This window comes from Ceratotherium simum, chromosome 33 (genome assembly GCF_057802395.1).
Source record: "Ceratotherium simum simum isolate JZ-2026a chromosome 33, ASM5780239v1, whole genome shotgun sequence".
NCBI classification, from domain to species: domain Eukaryota; kingdom Metazoa; phylum Chordata; class Mammalia; order Perissodactyla; family Rhinocerotidae; genus Ceratotherium; species Ceratotherium simum.
This window is the reverse complement of record NC_141932.1, coordinates 270,494-289,947: the sequence shown is the minus strand read 5'-3', so window position 1 is coordinate 289,947 and position 19,454 is coordinate 270,494. Positions and strand designations below refer to the sequence as shown.

The 19,454-nt window shown below is 54.0% G+C and overlaps 1 protein-coding gene across 2 annotated transcripts; it reads left to right on the top strand.

Moving 5' to 3' along the window:
- The first annotated feature begins 9,181 nt into the window (after nucleotides 1-9,181).
- On the top strand, nucleotides 9,182-17,951 carry ZSCAN22 (zinc finger and SCAN domain containing 22). 2 transcript variants are annotated; one of them, XM_014794399.2, is made up of 4 exons: nucleotides 9,182-9,345; nucleotides 9,982-10,119; nucleotides 12,301-12,753; nucleotides 15,335-17,951. In XM_014794399.2, exons 3-4 carry the CDS (start codon nucleotides 12,354-12,356, stop codon nucleotides 16,411-16,413), a joined length of 1,479 nt encoding a protein of 492 aa, XP_014649885.2. In that variant the 5' UTR covers nucleotides 9,182-9,345; nucleotides 9,982-10,119; nucleotides 12,301-12,353; the 3' UTR covers nucleotides 16,414-17,951. The 2 variants fall into 2 exon arrangements, with proteins under 2 accessions (XP_014649885.2, XP_087278145.1); XM_087422019.1 differs by having other exon boundaries at nucleotides 9,183-9,345; nucleotides 10,062-10,119.
- The last annotated feature ends 1,503 nt before the right edge of the window (nucleotides 17,952-19,454 follow it).

Here is a 19,454-nt window from a genome sequence, read left to right as displayed (position 1 = left end):
TTTTTTGGAGAAATGTCTGCTAAGTCTTTGCTCATTTTTTTTTTTTAAAGATTTTATTTATTTTATTTTTTTCCCCCCAAAGCCCCAGTGGAAAGTTGTATGTCGTAGCTGCACATCCTTCTAGTTGCTGTATGCGGGACTCGGCCTCAGGATGAACGGAGAAGTGGTGCCTCGATGCGCACCCGGGATCCGAACCCGGGCCACCAGCATCGCAGCGCGCGCACTTAACCACCAAGCCACAGGGCCGGCCCTTTGCTCATTTTTAAATTGGATTTTTTGTTGTTGTTGAGTTGTAAGAGTTCTTTATATATTCTGGATACAAATTGAGTATTTGTGTGTCTGTGTGTCTTTTTTTTTTTTTTTTAAAGATTTATTTATTTATTTTCGCCCCAAAGCCCCAGTAGATAGTTGTATGTCATAGTTGCACAGCTTCCTAGTTGCCGTATGTGGGACACGGCCTCAGCGTGGCCAGAGAAGCGGTGCGTCGGTGTGCGCCCGGGATCCGAACCCGGGCTGCCAGCATCAGAGAGCACGCACTTAACCGCTAAGCCACAGGGCCGGCCCGTCTGTGTGTCTTTATGTGGGTCTGTATGTCTGTGCATCTGTGTGAGTCTAAGTGTGTGGCTGTGTCTGAGCAGGCACAACTTTGCCTCCCACTGTGGACAAGGGGAAGCAGAGGGTGTCATGATCGTCTGGGAAGAGGGGAGGGTTTATTATCTCCATATCTCCACGATACAGAGAAGGAAGTAGGGGGCCAGAGACGTGAAGTCATTTGCCCAAGTAAGAGAGTAAGAGGCAGGACTGGGAACCGAGATCAGCCGGGTCCCTCTCTGTAGACTATGCTTCCTATTGCATCATACTGTTTCTTAGCCAGTGGTCCTCAGTGTTGCCTGCACATTAGAATTGTCTGGACACTTTTATAAATCTGGATACCCAGGCCAAATCCCAGACCAATGAAATTAGGATTTGTGATAGGTAGAATAACACCTCCCTTCTCCCCCCTCAAACATGTCCACATCCTAATCCCCAGAACTTGTGAATATGTTACCTTACATGCAAAAGGGAATTTGCAGATGGGGAGGGTATCCTGGATTACCAGGTGGATCCATTGTAATGATAAGCGTCCTTATAAGTGAAGGAGAGAGGCAGGAGGGCCAGAGTCAGAGAAGATGTGATGACAGTGAGACAGGCACACACAACAAAGAATGTGAGGACAGCCTCTAGAAGGTGGAAGAGGCAAGGAAATGGAGTCCCCGTTAGAGCTTCTAGAAGGGACCAGCCCTGCCAACGTGGTGATTTTAGCCCAGTGAGACCCATTTTGGACTTCTGACCTTTGGAAATGTAACAGAGTTTTGTTGTTATAAACCATGATGGGGGGCCGGCCTGGTGGTGTAGCAGTTGGGTTTGGGCATTCTGCTTTGGCGGCCCAGGGTTCGCCGGTTTGGATCCTGGGTGTGGGCCTACTCACCACTCATCAAGCCATGCTGAGGCGGCATCCCACATAGAAGAACTAGAAGGACCTACAACTAGGATATACAACTATGTACTAGAGCTTCAGGGAGGGAAAAAAAAGAAAAAAGAGGAAGATAGAGGAAGATTGGCAACAGATGTTAGCTCAGGGCCAATCGTCCTCAAAAAAAAAAAAAAAAACCCACGACATTTGTGGTAATTTGTTACAGCAGCCATAGGAAACAAATGCAGCCTTTCTAGACACAAACCAGACCAGTTGAGTAGAGCCAACTGCACCAGGTGGAAAACAGGAAGAATGATGGTTCAGAGAAATGGTAACAGAAACCAGGAAAATCTGGGGCCCCCTTCACTGGTGGGTGGATGGGGAGGCAAGTTCTGCTTCGAGGCAGGGAGGTGTCAAGGTAAACATGCAGGGACACATCCATGATGTGAAGCTGCGCTTGGCAGAGGGGCCAGGGCTGGGGGCTGGGATGCAGGAGCTGCCAGACATAAAGCCTTTGGCAGTGCAGACAGGGAGAAGGTCACAGGCAGAGTTGGCAATCTGGATTAACTGACACTGCCCAGCGAGTGCCTGGTGCACAAAAGGGGCTCAACGAACATGTGGTTTATTGTTATGATTGTTGGGGGGGGCATCTTGGGGCTCTGCCTTCCACAACAGAAGTGTGACAGCAGAAGGCATAAACCCACAAGGAAGGGCAAGACCCAAGGAAATGAAGGCAACCAGTGCCATCCACAGGCCAAAGCCCAGCCCAGTGCTTGATGGATGAGATGAGATTGGTTGGGGAAAGCAAAGGATTCCTTGGATTAGGCCGCCTGTGGTGTGTCTACCACTGGTCAGAAAATGCAAAGGGATCATTTACACAAAATATCCAGAACAGGCAAATCCACAGAGGCAGAAAGCAGATGAGTGGGTGTCAGGGGCTAGGGGCAGGGAGAATAGGGAGTGACTGCTAATGGGTATGGGGTTTCTTTTTGGGGTGATGAAAGTGTTCTGGAATTAGATAGTGATGATGATTGCACAACCTTGTGAATATACTAAAAACCACTGAATTGTACACTTTAGAAGGATGAACTTAAGGTATGTGAATTACAGCTCAAAAAAATGTTCAAAAGTTTTAAAGGGGAACCAAAATGGAAAGAGGAGCAAAGGGGAAAGCCTGGGAAAGGGGCTGGAAGCAATGAAAGCCTGTGAGGGATGAGGGCGACGAGGTGCCTCAGGCCTTCAGGATGGTGGGAGGTGACACAGGACATGGCGAGAGCACGGCCACCAAGGCTATTCCCTGGGGTAGAGCTTCTGGTGCTGCAGGAGGTAAAAACTGTAGTGGAAGGCTTTGCCACACTCGCCACACACATACAGCTTCTCTCCCGTGTGGGTACACTGGTGCTCGACAAGGTAGGTGCTCAGGCTGAAGGCCTTGCCACTCTCTGGGCGCTCATAGGGCTTCTCGCCCGTGTGGGTGCGCCGGTGCTGGCTGAGCTGCAAGCTCTGGATGAAGGCCTTGCTGCACCAGCCACACACATATGGTCTCTCCCCACTGTGCATCCTCTGGTGGGTGACAAGCGCCGTCTTCCACATGAAGGTATGCCCACACTTGCCACATATAGGGCCTCTTGCCTGTGTGGACCGGCTGGTGCTGGGTGAGGTGCCCTTGAAGGCCCTGCCGCAGTCCAAGCACTCATAGGGCTTCTCACCCTATGAGTGGATCTTGTGATGCTCAATAAGCATGGAACTCTGCCCAAAGGGCTTGCCATACTCAATGCGCTGATATGGCTTCTCACCACTGTGCATCCTCTGGTGGCGGATCAGGGGCGAGCTTCTCCTGAAGGCTTTCCTACAATCCTAACACTTATAGGGCTTCTCCCCTGTGTGAATCCGCTGGTGTTTCTGCAGGTCTGAGCTCCCCTGGGAGGCCTTGCCGCACTCCCTGCATTTGTATGGCTTCTCTCCAGTGTGGGTCCTCAGGTGCAGTGTGTGTGTGGAGTTCTGAATGAAGACTTTCCTGCACTCGCGGCATTCATAGGGTTTTGCTCCAGTGTGGATCCTCTGGGGCTCAGTGAGCTTAGACTGGCACCGAAAGACTTTCCCACAGGTGCTGCATGGATAAGGCTTTTCCTTGGTGTGAGTCCTCCCTCTCATGCACAGTGAGGGCTGAGTGCAGCTTGAAACTCTTCTCACACAAGATGCACCCGCAGGGTTTCCTGTTCAGGAAACCTGCGACACAGCTGGATCTGGAACCTGCTCAAAGCTCCCTCCATGTGTAACTAACACGTGCAGTTTCTTCTCCACAGCAACACTCTCTGGTTTGATAGGGCTGGAAGGTATCTCAACACTTCTCACAACTTCACTGCCCCCATAGCCTCTCCCCACACTAGGATTTTCCATGCTGGGAACTGACTGTTGCTTTAAATTTTCTTCCCAGAAAAGAAAATGTTCCCCCACGTCCTCAGCAGGATTTCTGTTCTGGTTCCTTGAGCAGGCTTCAGGAGCACCAATGTCTGTGAAGGCAGAGCCCCGTGAGATGTCTTCTCTGATGACTCCCGTTATCATCCCCGTGAGGCATTGCAGCAGGTATTTGGATATGCTCTGTGGTCACCTTCCTTGATCTGAAAGAAACCAAGATCACAAATGTTGATTTTGTTGACTACCCTGAAAGAAAAGAAATCGAAAGGATTGATGAAGCGGATGGAATTATTGGCTTGATTCTTCAACCCTCCTGTGTACATACCCTTGGCCATACTTGCGGTTCCTCCCACCACAGGCAGCATGGATGCCTCTTCCTTGACTTTGGGTGTAACCCTGTGACTTGGTTTGGTCAAGAGAATCTGAGTGGAACTGCAAGTATGTCAGTCCCGAGCCTAGGTCTCAAGCCCACTGGCATCTCTGCCATCAGAATGAGATGAATTTGCCCTATGAGCCCTGCAACACAAGCGCAGCAGATGTGGACCCAACCTGGAGCCTGGAGCCAAGCCCAGCCCAGATCAGCCAACCCTTAGACTCACAAGAGAAATAAGCACTTATTGCTGTGAGCCACTGAACTATTGTAACTATTTGTTGCAGAGCAATAGGTGACTAATACAACTGTCAAATTAAAATGAATACTCCCTGAAAAAGATGAGGTTTGAAATCTGGGGAGAGGATGAGAAAGAGACAGAGGCAGAGAGGAAGAGGAGAGTCTACTCAGGAGAGCCCAGCAGCCCACAGCGCTGGTTGAACAGTGAGAGAATAAGCACAAAAGGGGTGGCCAAGCGAACAGGGCCTTCCGAGGTCTGGGGTAGGGAGTAGAAGGGCTACGGTGGGTGTGGGAGGTAAGTGAGAATCCAGCTGAGCAGCTCCAGCTCCAGGGAGCATTGTCTGTTGGTCTGCCATTCATTCACTCCCTCATTCATTCTCCAGCAAACTCTTCTCAGTGCCTGGGCCTGTGCTAGGCACTGAGGGTGCCCCAGCTTCAGGCTATGGAAAGGGTAGGACTCCTCCCAGCCCTAACAGCACAGACTCACAATCTGGGCAGAGAAGAAGGCATGGAGGACAGCCTCCACTGACTTTCCAAGTCACCCCATACCTGTTAACTGTCAATCTGGCTCTTCCTTCTTGCCCTCCCAGGCACATGAGTCTCCTCCAGCTGCTGCCCTCTCTCTCCCTTCTCCTCCTCAGGAGATTCCCAGGAAGTATCCCCACACTCACACCAATGCCCCTTCACCTCCTTATGGACTGAATTGTGTGCCCCCCCAATTCCTATGTTAACATCCTAACCGCCAGTACATCTCAGAATGTGCCTGTATTTGCAGGTAGGGTCTTTAAAGAGGTAATTAAGGGGGCTGGCCCCGCGGCATAGTGGTTAAGTCCAGCATGCTCCGCTTTGGCGGCCGAGGTTCCCAGGTTCAGATCCCAGGCGACCTACACCACTCATCAGGCCATGCTGTGGCAGTGACCCACATACAAAAAAATAGAGGAATTGTGGCACAAATGTTAGCTCAGGGCTAATCTTCCTCAAGCAAAAAAAGAGAAAGGTTGGCAACAGATGTTAGCTCAGATCTTCCTCACCAAATAAATAAATAAATAGAGGTAATTAAGGTTAAATGAGGTCATATGCGTGGGCCCTAATCCAGTATGACTGGTGTCCTTATAAGAAGAGGGAGAGGGGCCGGCCCATGGCTTAGCGGTTAAGTGCGTGTGCTCCGCTACTGGCGGCCCGGGTTTGGATCTCGGGCGCGCACCGACGCACCGCTTCTCCAGCCATGCTGAGGCAGCGTCCCACATACAGCAACTAGAAGGATGTGCAACTATGACATACAACTATTTACTGGGGCTTTGGGGGAAAAAAAAGGAGGAGGATTGGCAATAGATGTTAGCTCAGGGCCGGTCTTCCTCAGCAAAAAGAGGAGGATTGGCAGGGATGTTAGCTCAGGGCTTATCTTCCTCACAAAAAAAAAAAAGAAGAAGAAGAGGGAGAGAGGGGCTGGCCTGGTGGCATAGTGGTTAAGTTTGCGCACTCCACTTTGGCAGCCAAGGGTTCAAAAGTTCAAATCCTGGGCACAGACCAAGACACCACTCATCAAGCCATGCTGTGGCGGTGTCCCATATACAAAATGGAGGAGGATGGGCACGATGTTAGCTCAGGGCCAATCTTCCTCACAACGAAAAAGAAGAAGAAGAAGAGGGAGAAACACCAGGGGTGTGCTCACAATGAGGAAAGGCTACGTGAGGACACAAGAAGAAGGCGGCTATCTGCAAACCAAGGAGAGAGGCCTCAGGAGAAACCAAAACTGCCAACGCCTTAATCTTGGACTTACAGCCTCCAGAACCGTGAGAAAATAAATATCTGTTGTTTAAGCCACGAGGTCTGTGATATTTTGTTATGGCAGCCCTAGTGAACTAACATACCCCCCCAAGATCATGATCTACCTTCAGGCTCCCAGGCCAGCCTTGCTCTCCCTTTCAATGCTGCATTTCAACCCACCAACCCTGTCACCTCCACCTTTAAAACAGATCAATATTTGACCACTTATAGGCACCTCTACCTGCACCACCCAGATCTGACCTGCTCTGCTCACCAGGTCTCTAGCAGCTTTCACCTCCTGGATCTCCCTGCCTCTACCCTCACCCCAACAGTCTTCTCCTGTAACAGCTAGAGGAATCCTACAAAGAGCTCAGTCAAGCACAGCCCTCCTCTGCTCAAAGGCCTCCCATGGCTCCCACCTCTCTCAGGGTAGAAGTCAAAGTCCATTCTTGGCCCAGAAGCCCTGTAAGATCTGCCCCCACAGCCCTCCCCTTCCTGACCTGTCCTCTCCCACCTCCTTCCCTCAATCCACTCCAGCTGGGCTTCCTTGCCTGTACTTACCTCGGGGACTTGGCAATTGTGTTCCATCTACCTGAAACACTCTCCCTGAGTCCTTCCCTCTGTTCAGCTGATATGCCAACTCCTCAGAGAACTAGCTTGTTTCTTTGATTACCATCTGTCTCCCCACACAATAACATCAGCTCCATGGAGGCAGGCCATGCCTGTCCTCTTCACTGCAGTATCCGATCTGGAATGGCACTGGCCCCTACTGGGTGCTCAGTAAGTATCTGTGGAAGCAAGACACAATGTGCTCATTCTGGCCACAGGGAAGTTTCTTTTTTTTTTGTGAGGAGATCAGCCGTGTGCTAACATCTGCCAATCCTCCTCCTTTTTTGCTGAGGAAGACCGGCCCTGGGCTAACATCCGTGCCCATCTTCCTCCACTTTATATGGGACGCCGCCACAGCATGGCTTGCCAAGCAGTGCGTCGGTGCGCGCCCGGGATCTGAACCGGCAAACCCCGGGCTGCCGCAGCGGAGCACGCGCACTTAACCGCTTGCGCCACCAGGCCGGCCCCTACAGGGAAGTTTCTGAGGAGCTGCAGGGGACATGGTCAGAGGCTGAGGCCAACAAGCACAGCCCAGACCCACACAGCACCTCCTCCCTCAATGCCACATCTGCACGCAGGCTGGGCCACCATGCTCCCTGTCCTGGGCCCCCAGCCAGAGTCTCCTGCTCAAAATCTCTCACACACCCATATGCACACACAGAGGACAAGTTCTCATACTCAATCACACATCTTGGCATCCACTGTGTCACACAATCCCACCCATGATCACAATCACAGTCACTGTACAACATACAGTATAATCATAGAAAGTCTGGGACCTCCTATGACCATCATAGAATGTCAGGCCCTCCCCATCACCTCCATGACTGTCTCACAGACACCATCACACATTGTGACAGCCACACACAGATACACCATTATCACGTATGGTGACTAACACACAGGTCTCACACGCACAGAACTACCCACACAGGTGGTCGCAGAGAGTGACACATGCAGCCCAACCTCCAGGTCACATACAGTCACACAGGATAGACATGTGGAATCACCCATACATGGTTAGTGAGCCACACACACTACACACGTGACACACACCCCTCACAAAGGCACTCAAACCCCTCACCCCATCACACCAGCACCCACACCCCTCACTCCCTCACGCTAGCACCCACACCCCTCACACACCCCTCACTCCCTCACGTTGGCACCTACATCCCTCATACACCACTCACCCGCTCACGCTGGCACACACACCCCTCACTCCCTCACACTGGCACCCACACCCTCACACACCCCTCACTCCCTTACGCTGGCATCCACACCCTCACAAACCCCTCACCCCTCACACTTGCACACGCACCCCTCACATACCCCTCACACACCCCTCACTCCCTCACGCAGGCACCCACACTTCTCACACAGCCCTTACTCCCTCATGCTGGCACCTACATCCCTCACACACCCTCACCGCTCACGCTGACACACACACACCCCTCACCCTCTCACACTGGCACCCACCCCTCACATACCCCTCACCCCCTCACACTGGCACCCACACCCTCACCCTCTCACGATGGCACCCACACCTCTCACCCCTCATGCTAGCACCCACACCTCTCACCCCCTCATGCTGGCACACACACCCTCACTCCCTCACGCTGGCACACACACCCTCACACACCCTCACCCCCTCACGCTGGCACACGCACCCCTCACACACCCCTCACTCCCGCACGCAGGCACCCACACCCCTCACACACCCCTCACCCTCACGCTGGCACACACACCCCTCACACCCCTCACTCCCTCACGCTGGCACACACAACCCTCGCCCCCTCACGCTGGCACACACCCCCTCACCCCCTCAAGCTGGCACCCACACCACTCATACACCCCTCACCCTCTCACACCGACACCCACATCCCACACCCCTCACACAGCATTCACACCCCTCACACCAGCACCCTCAGGCCACACCCCCTCACACATTCCTCACCCCCACGCATCATACACAGTTTCGCCACCCTCACTCCCTCTGGCTGCACCCCCCACTAACCGCCACCACTACCCCACAAGCCCGGTCCGCAGTCCCCACGGCGCACGAGCCCACCCAGACTACAACTCCCAGCGTGCCAGGGGATGCTCGGGGCGGCCGGGGTGGTGGGGGTGGTGGAACGCGGCGCCTTCTGGGAATTGTAGTCCAGGTGGGAGGTCGCACAGGCCGTGGAACATGAGACGCGGGACATGCTGGGAGTTGTGGTCCCTGCGGGCCGGCGCGCCCAGTGGGCAGCGCGGTGCATCATGGGAGTTGTGGTTTCGATGAGCGGGTGCATCGGAGGGGTGGTCACTCCCGCACCTCGGCGTCCGCTTCCGGAAGTGTCAGCCCGCCCCTGGGGTGAGGTGGGTCTGGGTGGGGTCCCGCCGGGGTCGGGGCCGGAGAGGAGCACCGCAGGCCTCGAAGCCGCGAAGGTGCGGTGGCCCGAGCGAGATGTACTGGACCGACCGCGCGTGGATCGACTGACGGACTGTGAGTGCGGGACCCACCGATCTAGTGTGAGACGAACTGACAGACAGAGTGTGGGACCGACGGACAGACGAAGTGTAGAACTAACTCATCAAATGTGGACCAACTGACTGACCAGTTGTGTGTATGTGTCTGACAGACTGTATATCTGACTCATCTTGTGCGTTTCTGACTGACAGGTTGGGAGTGTGTGATCAAATGACCCGATCCAGTGTGCGACTGGCGGAGATGGTTGTTGTTTGACTGAGAATTTGTAGGTGGGTTGTGTGATATTGGGAGTGAGAGCGTGGGTAGGTGACTGCCTATGTGTGATTTCAGGTGTGATTGGGAGGCTCCGTGGATCTGACTGGGTGAGATGGTGACTGAATGATGATGAATGACTGTCGGAGTGATACCGTGTGATGGAGATGCTGTGAGGGCCTGTGTTTATTTGACTGACTATGGGTGACACTCAGAAAGTTTGTGTGCCTGGGTATATTTTGGGGTATGACTGACAGACCGTGCCTGAGATAGGGTGCGTATAACAACGTGATTGAGATTTTGTCAGAGGGACTGAAATTTGGGTCACTTGCAGAGAGTTCACCAGGCATGTGACAAAGCATTTGTGCTTTGCTGTGTGCTTATGGATATGTCCCCCAGCGCCTTCTGCAGGCTTAAGTCTGGCAGGGGGCTATGGAGGCATCAGATTGGGCGTTTACCACATGTTTGCTGTGTGCCAGGCCTGTACTGGACGCCCATTGTGGATCGCCTTGGGTAACCTCGCAGCAACGCTCTGAGGTAGGTGCTGTTATCAGATCGATACAAGTAAGGAGTGAGAAATGAAAGGACCGGTCTCCTCAATTGGTTGAGGAGTCATGGACGGGGGGACCTCGACCTGATGTGAGGTCAGCATGTTGGGAGTGGGCCTAGGTAGGTCCATGTATGTATTTTTCAGAGACTATCATCAGGGATTTTCCAGAATAGGGGCTCCAGGGGTGCAAAAGGGAGCTTGGAAGCTGTCGCTGCATTTATTGTCATCCCTGCCACCCCTGCTCCCCCTCCCCTGTACAACGCCTCCCCGCATCTGTGGATGACCATGCTCAGCCTTTCCTGGTCCCTCCGTTTGCTCAGCACCTGTTTACTGTGCACTTGCTGTAGGCCGGGCCCCAGGCACTGTGGCTCTGGCGTGCCCAGTCCCTCTGGGGAAACATGGTTACAGCACAGAGCTGGGGCAAGAGAGACCAAGGGCACTCGGAAGGATACTTAGCCCGCTCCCAGGTGCTGGGACGGCTCTTGGAGAAGATGGCCACTACAGTGGGGCCTGGCAGACCAGGAGAAATTAGTCAGATGCAGAGAGGGATTTTAGGACAAGAGAATAACAGGGACAGAGGCTGAGAGGAATGGGGATAATGGCATGGGCAAGGTGACAAGAGGTCGAAGTGAGCTTTACAGCGGAGTTAGGAGCTAGAACACAGCTTCGCTGCAAGTTGCTGTCTTGTTTTACTAACTTTCACTTCTCCCTGTGCCCAAGTCCAACGCTTATTATCTGTCTTTTTGATTATAGCCATCCTAGCAGGTGGAAAGTGGTGTCTCACTGTGGGTTTGATTGGCATTTCTCTAGTACCTAAAGATGTTGAGCATCTTTCCATGTGCTTATTGGCCATTTAAATACCTTCTTTGGAGAAATGTGTATTCAAATCCTTTGCCCATTCTTCAATTGGGTTGTGTTTTTATTATTGGAGTTGTTCTAGATACAGGTCCCTTATCAGATATATGATTTGCTAATATTTTCTCCCATTCTGTGGGTTGCCTTTTCACTTTCTTGAGAGTGTCCTTCAAATCACAAGTTTTAAATTTTGATGATGTCCAGTTTATCTGTTTTATCCTTTGTTACTTATCTAAGAAGACTTCGCATTATTTTTAAGTGTGTGTGGAACATTGACCAAAATCAACCATACATTGGCTCACAAACAAAGTCTCAGCAAATTTCAAAGGATTGAAATTGACCAAAGCACATTTTCTGAGCACAACAGACTTAATCTGGAAATCAATAATAAAAAGACACTTAGAAAACCCCAAATTGTTTGGAAATGAAGCAGCAGAGTTCTAAATAACCCATGGGTCAGGAAGAAACCACAACAGAAATTATAGAATATTTTGAACTAAATAATAATAAAGATGCAACATTGCACTTGTGAATGTGCAGCTAAAGCTATGTTGAGGGAAATTTTTACCCTTAAATATATGTATTAGAAAAGAAGAAAAGCTGAAAGTCAATTATCTAAGTACCCATCTCAAAAGCTACAAAATAATTAGCAAATAAAGTGAGGGGTTGATCATGCCACTCCCTGGGGAGTGTGTGAGAGGGGAGAGAGAGCTAGCTCTGTGGGAGGAGTGCCCCTCACGCCGACTGGCCACAAGGTCAGACCGCCTGGGTTTGCAGCTCAGCAACCGCCCATCCCTTCACTATCTGGGGAATTTGGGGCACATCTCCTCTGTTGTGTCTGTTTTCATATCCATAAAATGGAAAGAAAGTTCCCACCTCCCGAGTTTGTTGTGAATTTTATTTTATTTTATTTTTAAATTTTTAAAAATAATTTTATTTATTTTTCCCCCAAAGCCCCAGTAGATAGTTGTATGTCACAGTTGCACATCCTTCTAGTTGCTGTATGTGGGACGCGGCCTCAGCATGGCCAGAGAAGCGGTGCATCAGTGTGCGCCCGGGATCCGAACCCGGGCCGCCAGCAGCGGAGCGCGCGCACTTAACCACTAAGCCACGGGGCCGGCCCTGTTGTGAATTTTAAATGAGTTACTATATGCGAGCATTTAGAGCAGTGCCATCCTGATTACTTTGATCACCCATGTCTGTGTGAGAGGGAGGCACGTCTCACAGGCCCCAAGCCCACATCTGCCCTGCTCTGCAGGCGTAAGGGAGGGCCCCAAGTTCCACATGATGACGAAGTTCTGACCTTCCTGCAGACCCAGTTCCCAGGCTCCAGCCATCTCGTGTCTCACTGGAGCGCTGCTGCCTGATGGCCGTCCCCAAGAGCCCCCTGAGCCTGGTGCCCTGGGAACAGGATGGCTTCCTACGAGTGAAGGTGGAGGATGAGGAGGCCAGCCTCTCCCAGGGCCAGGAACCTAGCCTTGGCCACACTGCCCACCCCGAGGCTGCACGCCTGCGCTTCCGGCGCTTCTGCTATGAGGAGGCATCCAACCCACATGAGGCCCTGGCCCAGCTCCGCAAACTGTGCCGCCAGTGGCTGCAGCCTGAGGAGCACTCAAAGGAGCAGATGCTGGAGCTGCTGGTGCTGGAGCAGTTCCTGGGCGCCCTGCCCCCCAAGATTCAGTCCTGGGTGGGGGCCCAGTGCCCCAAGAGCGGCGAGGAGGCTGCTGTGCTGGTGGAGGATCTGACTCAGACACTGGACAAGAGAGGTGAGGGAGAGCGTCGGGCAGGTGTTCCCGGCACACTGGGGCAGGGTCTGGACTGGAACAGTGCGGTGGGGGGTTTGAGTTTGGGGTCGCCCACGCCCTGTTCTCACGTTTGTACCTCACCCAAACTCTCACACGCTGTGCCTAGCAGGTCTGTTCTGACTGCTAAAGACAAAAAGCCCAGCTCAAACCCACTGAAGCAAAGTAGGGAGGCTTCACGACTATATCCAGAAGCTCGGTTGACGGCATCAGGACTCTGTGATCAGGGAAGTTGGGCTTCCCTACGTTAGCTTCCTTCTTAAGTAGCTTCTCTCTGCAAGGGAGACAAAGTGGCCCAGCAGTGCCAGGCTTGTGTCTTACAACGTAGAAACACCAGGGGGAGAACAGCAGAAGGTCCCCGGGCTGAGGCCCCCTCAACCTGCCCAGTCTTGTGCTTGTCTTTGGCTGCCCAGATCCCAGGGACTGACATGAGCAAGGGCAGTTCCCCAAAGGAAAACAAAGCTGCTGGAACCAGATGAGGGGGCCAGATGCCTGAGGTGGGGTAGGGACAGAGACGCCAGGTGTCCCCATGCACCCCCTCTGAGCCCTCCCCGTGCTGGCTTTCAGGATCTGGGTGGGTCAGACCTGCCTCAGGCCGGAGACCCACACAGATGTCCCACATAGACTGTAAGACCCACATGGATGTCCTAGCCCCAGGAGGTCCCATGGGTCGCGGAGAAGACGCTGGGACAGTCCAGAGCAGGAGTGAAGGCTCCTCCTGGAAAGGCCCAGCCCGGCCCAGCCTGGCCCAGCCTGATGGTAGTAGGTGGTGGGGTGGGTGTGCCAGGCTCCAGGGAGAGTGGGTGAGAGGAACATGGAGTTTGGACACAGAAGAATCCCTCGAGGCTTGGGAGATCCAGCCACTGCTCCGCCTCCTCCTGGCTGTGTGACTCTGTCCCACAGTTTCCCTGTCAGTAATGGGGACCGTAGTGCAATACGTACCCCAGTGTCACGGAGGGGTATAAAGGAGGCAGCACCTGTGCAGCAGGTGAGATGGTGCCTGCCACAGAGTGACATGCGGTAATGGTAGCTGTTAGGACAAGTTGTCCAGCTCCTTGAGAAACAGACCTTTCTAGAAGAGGTTGGTCAGGTGGCCCTCCCTTGGCCCCATCAGCTATGCCCATGCAGATGTCGCAGGGTCAGGGTGGGGAGGGAGAGAGTGGTCCCATCCTCTTGCAGGGTCAACAAAGTCTTCAGAGAAAAGGCAAAACCATGCTGAAATGACGAGAAAGAGCCAGCGGTCCAGGCAGAGGGAAAGGTGGGGCCAAGGCCCGGTGGTGTGATATGGACTGGTGCATTCTGGGAAGAGCAGGTAGTGGGATGTTTCTAGATAGAGGAAGAAATAGAGGAAGAAAAGGAGAGGCAGGACCCAGCATGGGGCTGGGGAGTTTGGGAGTGAGGGGAGGACAGTGGGCCTAGAGGAGGAGGAGCAGATGCTAGAGCTGAAATCCCAATGTGGCCATCAGCTAACTGTATGATCTTGTACAGGTTACTCAACCTCTCTGAGCTAATCATGTGATCTTGTATCAGTTACCCAAGACCCTCCCTCAGCTGGGCCTCAGCCCCCTTGTCTGAAGTGCAGTCGTGGCCCTACCTTCTTCTGAGAGCAGAGTGAAGCTGAAATGAGGCAATGGAAGTTACCCGCTGCGCTTGGAGCCGAGCACATAACAGGAGCCTGATAATGGCAAGCAGCCCAGTATAGTATCCCTCTCTTACAGATGAGGAAACTGAGGCCCAGAGGAGGGCAAGACTGCCCAGGGCCCTGGAGCTGGGGCCGCACTGAGGGCTCGGGCAGCAGTCACTCCACCCCTCCCCCTCCTTCCAGACTCTGTCCCATGAACCATGCCAAGTGAGGGTCCTCGGTGCCCCGGACACCATCAAGGGGAGGTCGGGCGGGCAGGCCCTCACCTCGTACAAGCCCAGGCTCCGGCTGCCGAGCCAGCTCTGCCTTCACAGCCTTCTGGGGGCTCGGGCAGGCCAGGTGGGCGCGTCACCCACTCGCCACAGCAGCAGGTGTCTACTTGGGGTTCAAGGTAGTGTCTATTGTGGAAAATTTCACAACGCCGGCCTCCGGGGTTGATTCCCTCATTGAGCCGGTACTTACTGAGCACATGCCAAGCCGTCAGGCCCGGAGGGGAGGCTGCTCGCCGCGTGCGGGATGGAGCTCCCCCTCAACCCGCCTCGACCTCTCTTGACCCTCACCCCCTCCCTCGATCCCTTGCATCCTCTCTTGATCTCTCTCTCTTGCAGATCAGTTCAACCTCAGGGTTTTCCTTCTGACACTTGAGCCAAAATCAGGAGCCTTGAAGAATGGAGAGTTTGGGGTGTGGGGATCGGAAACTGTGATGCAGTTTTTGATGCTGTGGGAGGACAGCCCTGTGCCCTTTTGCTGTCTAAGACACCAGACGAGAAACTTTCCTTTGGAAATGGGGCCAGGTGTCAGCAGTGGCCCAGCTCTCCCCTTGCAGAGCAAGGCCTGGCCCCTGCAGAGTGGGGGAGGCCTGGGGTGGAAAGAAGGCTGACGCTGTCGTTCGGATCGTTTCAGGATGGGAGCCGGGAGCTGAGCTCTCCGAGGCCAGCTGTAAGCAGAGCGATTCCGAAGAGTCAGAGCCATCAGACGAGGCCACTGAAGCCCTCGCGGGCGGTGACTCCCCGGGACCCGCCTTTGGTGATGCCTGTGAAGCCGAGGGCAACTCAGAGAGGCGGGCGGGACTCTCAGGGGAGGTCTGGACAAAGTCTGTTGCCCATGAGATGGATTTCAGGGAAACTTCAGGGCCTCACAAGGACACCTCCACAGAGCAGCCCGGTTGTGAATCTGGTACCTTGGGGAATAGTCCCGGCGTGTGGCCAGACTTCACCTTGCAAGAGAAGACTCTTTCAGAAGAGAAATTCGATCCATTGGATGGCTGTGGGACAGAGCCTCCGTGCAAGGACTCAGGGAGGAAGTCCTCCAAGTGTGGCGGATGTGGGAAACTGTTCCGGAGCCCCTCGGCCCTTGAGGCACACCGGAAGAGCCATTTTCGGAAGACGCCCTACACCTGCAGTGAGTGTGGGAAAGCCTTCAGCCGGAGCACCCACCTGGCCCAGCACCAGGTCATCCACACGGGGGCAAAGCCCCATGAGTGTAAGGAGTGTGGGAGGGCCTTCAGCCGGGTCACCCACCTGACCCAGCACCAGAGGATCCACACCGGGGAGAAGCCCTACAAGTGCGGGGAATGTGGCAAAACCTTCAGCCGCAGCACCCACCTCACCCAGCACCAGCGGGTGCACACGGGGGAGCGGCCCTATGAGTGTGACGAGTGCGGCAAGGCCTTCAGCCAGAGCACCCACCTGACCCAGCACCAGCGCATCCACACCGGGGAGAAGCCCTACAAGTGCGCCGCCTGTGGGCGAGCCTTCAGCGACTGCTCTGCCCTAATCCGCCATCAGAGAATCCACTCCGGAGAGAAGCCCTATCAGTGTAAGGCCTGTCCGAAGGCCTTTGCACAGAGTTCCTCCCTCATTGAGCACCAGAGGACCCACACGGGCGAGAAGCCCTACAAGTGCCGCGACTGTGGGAAGGCCTTCAGCCGCAGCTCCGCCCTCATGGTCCACCTGAGGATCCACATCACGGTGCTGCAGTGACCAGAGAGAGCCCTTGGGACATGGCACAGCCTCCCATCAAGGCTCAACCTGAGAGGAGCCCTGAGTTCCGGAAGAGCCCAGAGTAATGGGGTGGGTGATCGATGAGTCCCCCCAAATGATAAGGTGCTTGAGGGCAGACTCTGGGTCTGTCTGGGAACAACTCTGCCTTTAGGGACCCGGATGGAGGCCTCAGAGCTGGGGCGATCAGGGTGAAGTTTCTCTCAGGACTCGGTGGTCCCAAGATGCTCTGGGCAGAGGTGCTCCAACTTCACATCCCCACGTGGCTGCTCTTCTTGCCAGTTCCTTTCCTGCTCAGCCCGGGAGGGCCGCCTGCCCACGCCTGCCTCTGTGCCTTCACACCTGCCTTTCACCCCACCTGTTCATGTCTAACTCCAAGGCCGACTTGTGAGGCTGCCTCTTCCATGAGGCCTTCTCCGGACCCGCGGTCTCTCACATTTTCCCTGTCTCAGTCGAGGGCGTGGCTTGACACTTGCAGGGCACCTGTTTCTCCCTCCCGCCTCCTTCCACATCCCACAGGTCATCAGCCCTGTTGGTTTTACCTAAAACTCACCTCTAGTCCATCTTCTCCACCATCGTCACCTCATGTGAGCCCTCGTCGCCTTTCATCTGGATTCCCACCGGGGTCTCCTCCTGACCCCTTTCTACCTTCATTCTCCACCCCTACCCTCCGTTGTTTCATTCTCCACACCGGCCTCCAGGGGGCTCTTTTGACAACCCAAATCTGATGGTGTCACTCTGTGCTGGAAAGCTCTCCAATGCGTCACCTTCCACAGCAGAGCTTCCTGAGTGGGTTACACGTCTGCCAAGATCTAAGATGCTTTGGGCCCCAAGCAGCCTCTCCAGTGATCCTCGTATGTGCATATGAATATTGTCATTTTTCTGGGTGTGCAATGATGTGAACATGGTCTCAAAGTACTGCCCTATGGGATATTCACCTGCCGTTCATGCTCGCTCGTGACCCAGCACCTGGCCTCATCTCCCTCCGTGGTCCCACCTTCCCTTCACCAGCCACGTGGAACTACATCTGATTCCTGAAGAAGCCATACTGTTTCCCGCCTACGTGCCTTCGTACCTGTGCCTGGAACCCGCCTCTCTGCTTTCCTCCAAGATGTTTCAAATCTCCTTCCCAACAAAGCATGCTCACCTCCTCGAGCCGACGTCAGCCTGCCCTGCCTGCTCCAGAGCCTCCTCCTTACCTCGTTCACGCCTCTTGCCATGTTGGGTTTACTCCCTGCAGAGCTCGCAGTCTGCTTCCCAAGGACACTGAGCTTCCACAAGCAGGGCCATGTCTTATTCTCAGCATCCACAGCACACAGGACACAGGAGGCCCTGATCCATGTCTGTTGGATGAATGTGCTGTGGTGCCTTCTCGGAGGCAGCTGCCATGCTCGGCCCTGCACTGTCTCCCTGCAGCTGTGGGCCCTGCGGGGCGGGGGCGGTCTGATTTCCTCAGGGCCCAGTACTCAGAAAAGCCTGACATGCAGTGGCCTCAATAAAATGCTACTGTATTGAGTCTGCCCTTTGTGGCCCCAGAGCCCCCTGGTGCCGTGGGCTCGGTGATGCCAGCGTCCTGTCAGTGTGCCCCCTGGCCTTCTGTCACAGTTCTGTACCCCTGGCCCGCTTTCAGGGTCCACGTCTGTAACCGGAGGTCATAGCCTCTGTTCCTAACCGTCAGGGCGTCAGTCTTCTTTCTCTATTTCTCTGACGATCCCATTGTGTGTGAACCAGCTGACCCGACACACCATCCCTCCCGGTTCCTCCTGTGTCTCAGACTCGTTCCCTCTCTGTCTCCAGTAAACACTGACACCAAGACTGACCGAGGAGTGAGGTTCAGAACAGGAAGGTTGAGACCCAGGGAGACAGAGGTCTTGTGTCTGGGTCTCTGAGGGTCCCAGACACACCCGGACGCAGGCCGACTGACTGCCACACACAGTGCGGCCGAGGGTGAGACTGAGCGAAAGTCGACTGACAGGGACAAACAGTGACGAGAGAGACACGTTCGCAGTGAGGTGATCGCATGGGCCTCTGACAGGCTGCAGGGAGCGGAGAAGACGTGGGCCCGACATCAGGCTGCCGAGCCCACTCCTCCCGGCACTGCTTCTAGGACCCTGGATAAGTGACTTCCCCGAACCTCAGTGACTGCTCATCTGGGAAGCGGAATATTAAGACCTGCCTTGTGCAGCACCTGACCAGGGCCTGGCCACTGGCGCCGACCTGTAGCGTCCACCTCCACCTCTCTCTGCCCTCGCTCTCCCCGCCTCTGTCACTGAGGAGCGGACTCTCCCTCCCCCAGCACTCTGAGCATCTCCAGCACCCATTTTTTCATGAAATACGTGTCTGCCCGTGTCTGTCTAAAGGGGGAGGTAGTCAGGGGAAAAAAGGAATCTTTATTAAGGGCCTACGTGTGTTGGCCAGTCTGCCAAATAATTTATATACATCATCTCCTTAATCCTCACACAACACTGAGGGCAGGACAACCATCCCATTTTACAGAGGAGAGGACAAGAGGTTGGAGGGCGTAGGTGACCAGCCCAGTTTACACCGCCAGGCCTGGAAGCACGGATGTGAGAGCACATCCAAACACGTCAGCAATGTCAAAGCACTGGTGTACTCACAAACCAGGTAAGACAAATACTAACAGATGGAATTTCTTTCACATCCAGGCGTATGTTCTTTGGGAGAAACACACCTCTTCTCCTCTAAATGGAAAAGCTGAAGGTGAAGGAAGAGGAGAGGATGTCCAAGGCAGGCCCGAGGCTGACAGAAGCCAATGGAGGTACATTAACTTCAGACAAAATGGAGGTTAACGCAGAAAAGCATTACTAAGGTCAGAGAATTATTCTATTTTTATAAAAGGGACAATGTATTAGGAAGATGTAATAGTTTTAAACCAGACAGGTCATAAGAGCCTTACTATGGGACAGAATCACAGTGAGAAACTGATGGAACCATAAGTGTGGTTGGAAATGCTGCCACATTCTTTGTGATGACAGCAGAAAGAATATTTGAGGAAATAATGC

What these genes read in the sequence shown, in the direction of transcription:
- ZSCAN22 (XM_014794399.2), top strand. Translation starts at nt 12,354, where the DNA reads ATGGCCGTCCCCAAGAGCCCCCTGAGCCTGGTGCCCTGGGAACAGGAT. An exon ending in TCAGACACTGGACAAGAGAG is followed by an intron (nt 12,754 to 15,334) that starts GTGAGGGAGAGC and finishes GGATCGTTTCAG; the next exon opens with GATGGGAGCCGGGAGCTGAG.